Source organism: Pituophis catenifer, unplaced genomic scaffold (genome assembly GCF_029215685.1).
Source record: "Pituophis catenifer annectens isolate HBS135680 unplaced genomic scaffold, rPitCat1.0.hap2 SCAF_3, whole genome shotgun sequence".
In the NCBI taxonomy this organism is placed as follows: Eukaryota; Metazoa; Chordata; class Lepidosauria; order Squamata; family Colubridae; genus Pituophis; species Pituophis catenifer.
In genome coordinates this window covers 193981296-193994040 of record NW_027256883.1, presented here as the reverse complement: position 1 = coordinate 193994040, position 12745 = coordinate 193981296, and the positions used below count along the sequence as shown (strand labels likewise).

The 12745-nt window shown below is 35.9% G+C and overlaps 1 protein-coding gene across 1 annotated transcript in view; it reads left to right on the top strand.

Annotated features, from left to right (window-relative positions):
* The window catches only part of B4GALT5 (beta-1,4-galactosyltransferase 5), a 61922-nt gene that overhangs the window by 35133 nt on the left and 14044 nt on the right, over positions 1 to 12745 (top strand). The window contains exons 2-3 of the mRNA XM_070940041.1: positions 3008 to 3142; positions 12283 to 12396. Coding sequence (XP_070796142.1) covers positions 3008 to 3142; positions 12283 to 12396 — 249 coding nt within the window. The remainder of the gene's footprint in view (positions 1 to 3007; positions 3143 to 12282; positions 12397 to 12745) is intronic.

Sequence of the window (12745 nt, the reverse complement as noted above, 5' to 3'; positions counted from 1 at the left end):
ACGCATCTCCACAGACCAGTCAGCTGGCCGGCGGGAGGCATGCGCACATGTGCGGTGAACTTGATCTAGGGTGACAGCTCGCGTGCCCACAGAGATGGCTCTGCGTGCCACTTGTGGCACCCATGCCATAGGGTCACCATCACAGCGCTAGCCTATGAGGATCAAGCTCAACCTGCTCCATGATGCATCACAGCACACTCCACTCTCCTGGAGATCTGCATGGCAGCCATGTGGGCTTCCCCTTCTCCTTTTGTGAGAAATTACAAGTTGGACATTTTTGCTTCCTCGGAGGTAGCGTTTGGGAGACGAGTGTTACAGCAAGTCCTGCTGGCCGAGGGGACCCTGGACCAAATCTCTCTCCTGCCCAACATCAAATTAGCTTGGGTATATCCCATTGCTTGGATTTACCAAGCAATGTACAGGAGAAGGGGCTGAACATTCTTTCTATGTGCGCTGCAGGTGAGTCCAATCCCACACTGGTTCTGGTATGGTCTGGGGTCCAGGAGTGGTTGGTCATCACATGGACTATGTCTTCTCCAGATCTGAGGTTCATTGAAAAAACTGAGGCTCGGCCGGAAGGAGGAGGCGTGGCCAAAGATTTTGCAATTCAGTATCTGGCCAATCAGACAAATTGAACCCATTGCTTGGACTCACCTGCAGCACACATAGAAGGAACGTTCAGGTAAGTAGAATGCCCCTTCTCTTGTGAAAAGAAATGAAATATCTCAGCTAAATTGCCACAGAGTCTGTGTTGAAGGGCTGCCCTAGGGAAAGGGTGGAGGATCCATCTGACATTGATTAAAGGTAAGAAAGACAGTATTTTATGAGGTATGGCTTACTGATAGTTTCGGGGGTGGGGTGGGGTTTAAGTCAAGAATACTGGAAGACTTTTTAAAAAAAGGTAGAAAGAATGTCCATGTTTGTAATGTGACCTAGATTATAGTTTTGCGTTTCTAATTATAATATTTAAAGTTACCTTTTGCTGACCTGTCAAAGCTCAAAATACAACAGGGATCTCTGTAGCCGTGGATCTCTTGCATAGAATTGTCCTTTTATTTTGCTTAATGTAATTACTGTTTCCATAATGTTGGTGTAAGAATTGGAATATTTGGTTCATTTTTTTCTGAGTTCGGCTTTCTGTACTTTAGAAAATGTAATTGAATAAAAGGGCAGTAGCTCAAATAGCCTTTATTTCTATCTGTACAAATAAGGTGATAAATATTGAGATTTAGAGCTTTCCGATACCAGCATATGTCAGCCTTTATTACCAAGCATAACAAGCTCTTGACATGCAGAATGTTACTGAACCAAATAGCTGAGTTCAGGTTCCTATATTATTCTATGCTCTGACCTCTTTTCAGTATTTTGATCTTGTTTAAGTTCTTATTTCTCTATTTCCCTCTGTTAATGTTTTTTACCATCTTAGCCTCTTTTATGTTCAATAATCATTTTCTAGAACTTCAATAATAATTTTTGCAGAAAGAGTTCTAACTTCAAAATGGGCATCTTTCAAGATCACAATGCCTCTTTATAATTTAAGTGAGAAAGATTTCTAGAAAGTTCAAAAGAATTCAAACTTAGTACTGTACATGTTATCAAGTTAATACTAATGCTTTCTAGATCGGGACTCCCTACGCACGGTCACTCATGCCCTCGTCACCTCCCGTCTGGACTATTGTAATGCTCTCTATATGGGGCTCCCCTTGAGGAGCACTTGGAAGCTCCAACTGGTGCAGAGTGCGGCCGCGCGGGTGGTAATGGGAGCGACGTGGCGCTCCCATGTAACACCTCTCCTGCGCGAGCTACACTGGCTCCCGGTGGTCTTCTGAGTGCGCTTCAAGGTCTTGGTTATCACCTTTAGAGCGCTCCATGGCTTAGGACCTGGTTATTTGCGGGACCGCCTGCTACCACCAATAGCCTCCCACCGACCAGTACGTTCCCATAGAGAGGGGCTCCTCTGGGTGCTGTTGGCCAAACAATGTCGACTGGCGGCCCCCAGGGGGAGAGCCTTCTCTGTGGGGGCACCTATTCTGGAACGAGCTCCCCCCGGAGATACGGAGGATCCCGGATCTGCGTACCTTCCGTCGCGCGCTCAAGATGTTCTTATTTCATCAAGCTGGCCTGACCTAAGTTTTTCCCCTTTTTAAATGGAAATTTTAAATTTTAAATTTGGTCTTAAATTATTGGGGTTTTAAATTTTCAGCCAAACTATTTAATTTGTTTTACTTTATTTTAAATTTTGTACTCATATGTTTTATTCTATGGCTGTTCACCGCCCTGAGTCCTTCGGGAGTAGGGCGGTATACAAATTGAAATAATAAATAAATAAGTAAGTAAGTAAGTAAGTAAAGTAAGTAAGTAAGTAAGTAAGTAAGTAAGTAAGTAAGTAAGTAAGTAAGTAAATAATAAAGTGTTCATGCTATTAGCCCACCTTCCTCAAATCTGATTGCTTTTACATTTGCTTGTACTTTTTATATATATCCAAACTAGAAGGTGGTAAAAAGATTGTTTTTGTAAAATGTAAGTTATCTTATTAAAATAAAAGTTATTATCTCTCTGGATTTCAGAAGTAATAAATAGAAATTTTAAGGTAGAGAACTGAAGCAGCTATATCAGTTGTATTAAGTAGGGAATGAGTAGACTTCATATGCAAAAGATTCATGTCCTTCAACTATGGAAAGTCACTTAGTAAATTTAGATTAATTAGTGCAACGCAGCTGAAACTATCCCACAGGTTCAGATTATAAAATTAAACAAACAGGAGAAGAAAAGATGGGAACTGAATATAACAAAATAATGTCTATGTTTCTTAGTATTCTTTTGTTCTGGGATGAATTGGAATATACAGTAAATTTCTAGAATTGTATTACTAGAATATAAGTAAATATATTTATGTTAAATTTATTTTAAAATACTTAAATTGATAACTTTCTAAAATATTGGTAAAAAGGAAGAGCGGTTTCTAAAATAGGAGGCTATAACTAGTCTTATTTTTGTTTTCTTGCAGTGAACACCTATCTCTTCATGATGCAAGCCCAAGGTATCATGATTCGTGAAAATATGAGAACGATAGGAGCGCAGGTTTATGAACAGGTGGTCCGCAGTGCCTATGCCAAGAGGAACAGCACTGGAAATGACTCTGGTATGTTTTGTGAGAAAAGGGGTAAATAAGGATTGCTATCATATGTCATCAGGGCCTTTCGGAATATCAGAAGAGAAATAGGTAATCTAATTTTGGAGGAAAGGATGTTACTTAAGCTAGCTAGACAGAGAAGGCACATCTCCTGGGACCTATCAAATGTAGTTCTCCAACTGGTGGGATCTGCAACATGACCTCACTGCTAGATCTAATAGGGCAGGCTGATATAGAGTTAGTCCAACATATATCACAATTCCGTGTCATGAAGGGTTATTCCAACACCTTGAATTGGACCTGGAAGCAAACTGGCAGCCAGTGCAGATCACGGAGCAGAGGTAGAATATGCTCTGTTCCAGGAGTGCACATAACCGCCCACGCTACTGCATTTTGTATTAGCTGAAGCTTCTGGATACTTTTCAAGGGCAATCCTCTTACTCACTAGAGGTGGAGATTTATATTTGAGTATCTCAGAATGCTGATGATACCTCACCCCATAGCCACAAATGAGTTCACACAGGGGTCTCATGTAGATAAGAAGGAAAGGACAAAGCACCGAATCCTGTGCCATTGCACAGTGGGGAGAGAGCTCTCCTCCCCAATCATCACTAAGTGCATCACTGGTCCTAAAAGAAGGAGATGAATCAAGAAAGCACCATGCTGCTCATTTCCTTTTTTTTTTTTTTTTTTGACAAGTTTTATTAATTCCCCCCCAATACACACCCATATATTTTTTGAAACAGAGTATTGACCATATCATATCATATATCATATCATATCATATACAATTTATCATATCCAAGTATATTTTACTTAATTACAGTTTTTGCCAAAGTGTTCTTTTTCCATGTTTGTTAATCCAATCTTAATTTTTCTATTCTTATTTCTATAAATAGTATCTTCTTTCACCCTCAAATTCTATTTTTTTCATTCTTAATCATATACATTCTCCTTTATTTTTTTTTAAATAATTCATTCTTTATCTTAATATATTTAAACATGTTCGGGGATGCCTTTCATCCATTTCATCTTTTTTGTTTTACAGCAATCTTTCTTCTCTTCCTCTTCCTCTCCCTTCCTTCTTTTATCCTTTCTACCTTCTTCTTCCCTCCTCTCCTATTCCTTCTCTATTTCCCCTTCCTTTCTCCCCCTCCTCCTTTCCCCACCATCTAACCTTCTCTCCTACTCTTATTCCCCTTTCCTTTCTTCCTCTCCTCTTTCTTCTGTTCCTCTCTCTTCCTCCCTTCCTTCAATCTCCCTAGTCCTTCTGTCTCTCTCTAGTGCTGTATTCATTTTCAATTCAGTGCTTTTTTTTCTATGGTATCCAGGCATCCCCGTTTTTCTCTCCTTTTATTGCATATATCCCTCAAGATTCCCATCATTTTTTAAAATTCTTAACATTGTATTTCAACCTATTTCATCTTTACCTTAAAATCTTTCAACTTAATTAACTTTCCACCTCTTATTTCCATTTCAATAGTTATTTTTCTCTTTTCCTAATATTTCAATTACTTCCAGCTATTTTTACATATAAACCATTCTGTATCTGCTGGTCTACTTACAACATTTTCTTACATCATTTATTTAACATTTCAATTTCATTTCTTACTTTCAGTTTTCTTTGTTTTTTTCAATCTTTAGCACACATTTCTTTACCTTCATTTCAATTTTATGTCTTAATTTCAATTAAGTATTCCCTTTTACAGTAATCTATATATTTATTCCAATTTATTTCTTACATACAACTTCTACTACTAATGCCATTCCCTTAAATCAACATATTACTGCTTTGATTCGTTTCTACTACATTTTTTCTTTCCCCTTTTAACCATTTTCTTTTAAACTCTCCTGAATTCCACTTAATATTTTCTCCCCTTTCTCCCATTCACTTATTTCTTCTTCTTCTTCTTTTTGTGTTTATTGTATCCTCCTTCTTGCATCTTTTCTCTAATTTTTACCTTTATTACCCTTTTAGTTCTCCATGTTACTCTTTTCCCATTTCCTTCTCTTTTCTTCTTTTTTGAGAGATATTCCCCCCTATCTATTTTTATCATTGTTAATCTTAGTGTGATCATCTATATTTTTTCCTTCAATTATTTTCTTTCCAACATTATATTCTTGCATCTCATTTATCTTTTCTCTTTCTTTCTTTCTTTCTTTTTATATTCTATCCAATCTTCTGCTTCTTTGTTTCCCTTAAACGCTTCTCGCACTTTTTGCAACATCTCCGTCAACTTCTCATACTCATGCTCCCAATTTTCCATATTTTCAATTTAAGAAGAAATAGTTTTTAAATTTATTTTTATTTAACTTATATATAGTTCAAATTCAAGTCCATTTGATATCCTTTTTTTCCTTCTTTCCAAATAAATCCAATTCAGATAGTCCTTTAAGCCTTCCCAGTTCGAGATTTTATTCTTTCAACTTCTTTTTGTAATCTTACTGCAGCTGTTTAAACAAATACTCCTCATGCTTCTCACGCTGATTTAAGTGCAATATTTCTTTTCCACCAGCAGATGACTCTCTCTAATCCACAAATCCCCAGGCAAAAGTATCAATTGTAAATCCACAAAAGTAGTGCTTCCTGTTCTTCAATTAGTTCCTTTTGTTGAAAGCATTAAATAAATGCTTTCTCTCAATTTCCTTTTCTTTATATTATTCTTAATTTCTTCCAAGTCCAATTTAAATCCAGGTGGTTAGTTCTCCTTTTAGGGCTTTCGTTTTTAAAGTTCCTTTTTATTTTTTTCCCCTTTGCTTTAAATTCCCGGTTGCGAATTAGCCGCTTATTTCAGATTGGGACCTCTTTTAAAGTTTAAATTTTTTTTCTTCTTACCTATGAATTGGCCAATCACTCATTTGGTAACAATACTCCATTTCATCACTGCTCTTGCTCAATTCTTAATCCGGTTGCCCCAGCTTGTAGCAGCTGTTTCAATGGCCGCCGTCCCTGCCACTGGGTCAAAGAGCTGCCTCTGACCTTTCAAGGAAACTTGCCTGTTTCTCTTGGTCTTCCTAGGTGCCTCTCTCTCTCCCCCGTACCTACAAGAGAGATCCGGTCCGAAGACCGCCCGACAGCAGTTTGTCAGTTTGGGTTTTCGCGAAGCTCGCAGAGCTTCGCTATTTCCCAACCAGTATCGCCGTAACACTTCCGGTTTCTCCCATGCTGCTCATTTCCAATCCTCTCAGCCAATCAAGAAGAACATCATGGTCAATGGTATTGAAAGCCACTGAGGGGTCCTGTATGGCAAGGATGGATGCACTATCCCTATCCTGTCATGTCAGAGGTCATCCAAAAGTACAATCCATGCAGTTTCTGTCCTTTAGGTCCTGAATCCTGGATCTAGGCATATAACCATATGTCTTTGATAATTGTATTAGAAGTAGAAGTGCAGCTGATAAACCAAAGTGGAAGACACCATTTCTTTGAAAATTAACATTGGTTTCAGCTATTTAAGATATAAAGCTATATCTTCAGCTATAAGAGCAGCAAAAGTCCTGTCTTGTTTAGTGTTTCTTGCTTTTCAACTGGCTTAGATGGTGTGACTATGAGATCCCTGATATAAAGTGTAGGAAATTTTCCATTGCAGTAGTAACCAACTTTGGAAATGTAGATGTTTATATTTAGCACAACCAATTTGTTATGCATAGTACCTTGTTCCAGCCTTTAGTTATGTGGGTGGATCATTATCAGATCATAATCCAATTATATGGGAAGCCATAAAAATCATATACTTAAATAGTTTTAAAAAGAGTGCTTTGTTTTAATTTTTGAATTTCATTTTCAACACTGCTTGAACACTAAGTTTTTACCTCTAACCCAACTTCCAAATTCCAGTATTCCGATAGTCACATTCTCTGGGTAAAATTACATAAATGCTAATGTAAAAAAAAAAAAAAGAGAAACAGGAAAACAGTAGTAAACAGGAAAGATATAAAACACATAAAATTACTGTTTTAGCATGAAGCAAGGACTTTAAAATCAAACTGAATATTAAAATATTAAAAACATCTGGTTATATCTGTAATGCTACTATAAATAATATAATATAATGGCTTGACTAGAGAGAATGATGCATCAGAAAAAGTTTTAAAAAGCACCTTTGGGACAACCATGACCTGGATGTCTGAGAATCTCCTAGTTTTGTACTGCTGGAGCACTTTTCTGCTCTTGTTTCCTGCTGTAGCTTCCTGTTTAAATATAAAATATTATATGTCAAAATAATTTATGCATGGTTGTGGAAATGTCATTATCTGGGATGTTGCATTGCACTGATGTCTGTCCATGGTATTTCACCCTAAAATGTGTAAGCATGTTTTGACAGGAACTGTCCCTTGTGTTGACATGTGTTTCTTGAATTATTATTCATAGTAAAATGGCCTGCTCATTTTCTCGGTACTGTCTCACAATAACGTCATTTGATTTCCTTATAAAAGAAACTATACCCAGAGAAAAAAGAAACCATTTCTTATTTCTTTTTTGCAAGGTTTTTGGCTTCTGTAGGTATCAAAATATATAACACTACCTTTGAAATTGCATAGCTTTTTTTTTCAGATTTCCCAGCCAATCCTCTTTGAAAATTTCATTTGTCTCCATTTCTTAAAGTATTTTCCTGAATTAGTTAGAAAAACTGCAAGTTGATATGCAGTAAAAGAACTGCCAAATGTATTGCTAAGATACAGCATTCAAATTGTATCTTTCATCTGTTTGAATCAATTTCCTTTCAGTAGTTCCCTTGTTCCAGCTGAAATTTAAAATGATAAAACTTACATTAAGGGCGCAGTCACAGTTTCTATATTGCTACCAACCTGCCTTCCATTGAGGACCTGTATACTGCACAAGTCAAAAAGAGGGCTGTGAAAATATTTACAGACCCCTCGCATCCTGGATATAAACTGTTTCAACTCCTACCCTCAAAATGACGCTGTAGAGCACTGCACACCAGAACAACTAGACACCAGAACAGTTTTTTCCCAAATGCCATCACTCTGCTAAACAAATAATTCCCTCAACACTGTCGAACTATTTACTAAGTCTGCACTACTATTAATCTTCTCATCATTCCCATCACCCATCTCCTTCCACTTATGACTGTATGCCTGTAATTTTGTTGCTTTTATCCTTACGATTTATATTGATATTGTTTCCTGATTGTTTATTTGTACCCTATGACTATCATTAAGTGTTGTACCTAATGATTCTTGACGAATGTATCTTTTCTTTTTATGTACACTGAGAGCATATGCACCAAAACAAATTCCTTGTGTGTCCAATCACACTTGGCCAATAAAATTCTATCCTATCCTATCCTATCCTATCCTATCCTATCCTATCCTATCCTATCCTATCCTATCCTATCCTATCTGAAAGAAAGGTTTTAAGGTATCTATGGAAAGAGCATCTTAATTTATATACTTTTGCTGCTTTTACTGCTGATAATACAATAGTACCAGCAAAATAATTTTAATTTAATTTAATTTAATTAATTAAATTTATATGCCGCCCCACTCCGAAGACTCAGGGCGGCTCACAATACATTTTAAAAAATAATTATTAAAAAAACATTGAAAAATTAAAAACATTAAAAACTCATTCACGGCCAGATCTCGTCAGATCACAAGAGCGAGATCAACGGCCCCAGGCCTGCCGGAAAAGCCAGGTCTTCACCGCTTTTATTTTATTTTATTCTCCATTCTTTCCTTCCTAATAATTTTACAATACATAAAGAATTTTGCAGTTCTTAATTATTTTACGTTTACCTTAGACAACTTTGAAATTAATTTAAGGCCTTATAGCAGTTAATTCACCAAAAAAAAAAAAAAATTGGAGATTTGAATTTATATCTCATATATTTACTCTGGACAGAATAGAATAGGAATAGGAATAGAATAGTTGGAAGGGACCTTGGAGGTCTTCTAATTCAACCCACTGTTCAGTCAGGAAACCCTATACCATTTCAGACAAATGGTTGTCCAATCTCTTTTTTAAAACTTCCAATGTTGGAGAATACACAACTTCAGGAGGCAAATTGTTCCACTGGTTAATTGTTCTAACTGTCAGTAAATTTCTCCTTAGTTCTAAGTTGCTTCTCTCCTTGAATAGTTTCCACCCATTGCTTCTTGTCCTGCCTGCAGGTGCTTTGGATAATAGCTTGACTCCCTCTTCTTTGTGGCAACCCCTTTGTGGCAGATATTGGAACACTACTATCATATCACCCCTGGTCCTTCTTTTCATTAAACTAGACATACCCAGTTCCTGCAACTGTTCTTCATATGTTATAGCCTCCAGTCCCCTAATCATTTTTGTTGCTCTCCTCTGCACTCTTTCTAGAGAATCAACATCTTTTTTACATCATGGCGACCAAAACTGGTTGCAGTATTCCAAGTGTGGCCTTACCAAGGCATTATAAAGGGATATTAACACTTCACGTGATCTTGATTCTATTCCTCTGTTTATGCTGCCTAGAACTGTTAACTTTTTTGGCAGCTGCTGTACACTGCTGGCTCATATTTAAATTGTTGTCCACTAGGACTCCAAGATCCCTCTCACAATTACTGTTATTAAGCGAGGTACCACATATACTGTACCTGCGCATTTTGTTTTTCTTGCCTAAATGTAGAACCTTACATTTTTCACGACTGAATTTCATTTTGTTAGATAGTGCCCAGTGTTCAAGTCTCTCAAGATCCTTCTGTATCTTAAGCCAATCTTCCAGAGTGTTGGCTATTTGATGAGCTCCCCATCTATCTCCTCATCCAAGCCATTGATGAAGATGTTGAAGAATACTGGGCCTAAAACAGAGCCTTGGGGTTCTCCACTGCATACTTCCCTCCATGAAGATGCAGTTTCATTGAGGACTGTTGAGTGCCGTTGGTCAGCCAGTTACGAATCCATCTGGTAGTGATGCTGTCTAACCCACATTTTTCTATTTTATCTAGTAGAGGTTATGGTCTACTTTATCAAATGCCTTATTGTATGCCTTAGTATCTCATTGTATTTAGAGGGGCTATGCAGCCTCTGAACTCATTCACAATCTTCTTTATTTTTGCATGTAATTTTCTCATGAAAATCAGCATATTGTCACATGAACATTAACAGACTCATTTATAAGAAAGCCGTAATAGTTTTATTAGAAGTGAAATGATAAAATTAAAAAATGAGCATTCTGAGCATTCTGTTTTATATCAAGGAAATTCACGAGTTGAAATTTTAGTTGTCTAAATATGCATTCTTCAGATCTGTACAAAGTGTAGCTACTATAAAAATTAAGATAAGCAGAAAAAAAGGAATTAGTGGTTTGTTATTGATAAGAATATATGATGGTAGCACAATAACCTTGTAAGCACAATAACCTTGGTAATATAGATACTAATGGAGTGCCTTGTATTGTGTAATTTCAGTCTCATGTTGGCCTCCTTCACGGTGAAATATGAGCACGCTGCTGCAATTATTACACATTCTGATAGCTAAACTCTTTAACACTGTGACCTTGTTGAAAAAATAAAGGACAATCGAAATTTTGGAAAAAAACAATTAGAATATTTTTATTGTACTTTAGTCTGCATGTCTTCATAGATTTGATAGGTTAGAACAAAAAATATTCATCTTCAGTGCTAGGAAACATAAGGCATTTTACGTCATAGGGCATTTTAAAAACAGTTATGTAAATAACTGCAGCTAGCTGGAAAATTTGTCAACAACATAGAGCCAGTCTTTCCTGGATCATTGGAATTCTCTTCCTTCTGAAGTGAAGAGGATTTTATGTTTTGGTTATGATATTTTTATGTTTTACTTGCACAGGGTCTTGCAAAGTAATTGGTATATGCTATTGAAAATGAAATAAATTAATCATAAAAATATGTTGTAACATATAAATTGAAATGGGCCCAGATTAAATATCTAATCAATGGATATTAGAAGTGGGAAAATGTGTCGTTGATCCTGAGGATCAACCTGTTCCTCTTAAATTAGAGTTAAGGTCTTAAAAGTATACTGTAGCTAATGCGAGAGTGGGTAGATTATTTGTTTGACTTCCATTTGTGTTGATGCATTACAGACTCTTTTAAACATGCAGTCAGAAACATAAACGGTCTTATTATGTTTGATAATTTTGTCTAGTTCAGAATACTGTACAGTGCCTGTCCAAGATGTTAGAGTTTTTTCCAGCCCTATTTGGAAACATCAGGGATTAAATACATTGTGCAGGTGCTATATTAATGAACTAAAATACTTTTTCTTAATAAAAATCTGGTTTGAAAGGAGAATGTCTTCTTTATCAAAAGAGGTAGGTCAGTTAATTTTGTAGCTACTATCAGATACTTCGGATGAATTAGGTTTCCATCAGGGTGGATAAAAATCAATGTTTTTTTAAAAAAAATCAAAAAAATCAGTTTTTTTTATTTAAATCGGATTTTTTTTATTTTTAATCAAATTTATTTTAATAAAATGCTTTGGGAGTAAAAATCTATCTAAAGATAGTTTTCTATTTAAGATACATTAATAATTTAGCTTAATCAGCATGAAATGGACCTTAGTTATGTAGCATGAGGCTGTATATTCTGCAATATTGGGACTGTTGGTGAGTCAACAGCAGGTCAGAGGAGGAGCTGCTGCCAGAAAAGAGATGTCAGCTGCTCTTTAAAAATTATGATTTAAATCGAGTTGATTTAAATCAAGCCTTTTTACTAGTGATTTAAATCATGATTTAAATTGTGATTTAAATCAACTTGATTTAAATCAAATCCACCCTGGTTTCCATAATTCTGTCTGCTTCTGCTTTCCATTTTACATAATAAAATCCAAATGTTGCTTTCATGGTGCTGCTGACATATAAAATATGAGCACAACATGGCAAGTCCTAAAATAAACATTAGGAATTCATCAAATGAATAAAATAAACAAAATTATGTATTGATGCAACTATCAGTGTCTTACTGGCTTTATAGATATTTAATGCATTAACTCTGGAATTTCTTTTATTTATTTTTTTGGGGAGAAAATTTCATTTCCTATTGATAAAATCATGAAAGTTATTGTTTATGTTGCATAATACTAAAGATATTAAGAAATAAACTGAATGACTTGGCTAGCAATAGTAAATAATGAAATACTTTTGAATGGCAGTCTTGTTTTCTCACTTTTCCATCAGATTATCCTCTTGATTTGAATCATAGTGAAAACTTTCTGCAAACAACAACTTTCCTTCCTGAAGATTTTACTTATTTTCCAAATCATACTTGCCCTGAGAGGCTTCCTTCTATGAGTAAGTTTTATTACGATTTACATAATAACTCTTCTCCCTTGAGAAGAGTTCACATATGTTCACATATATAAAGTCATATTCCAGCCAGAAATAAATTATCTGAAACCTTATTTATTTCAGTGTTGCTCCATATATTTTGCATTTTTAACTGAATCTGAATTAAATTTGTTTAACCTAGAATTAATTATTCATGTGTAAGTAGATTGCTGAACTAAATTTATATCATGGAAGAAACCACTGCTTACTTCCTTGAATTGCTTTATAGTGCATCAAGGCTTCAGCTAATGCCTCCAGACTGTACAGAAGCCACTTCTTGAAATGCTGAATAAACCATTGAATTGGCACCAAG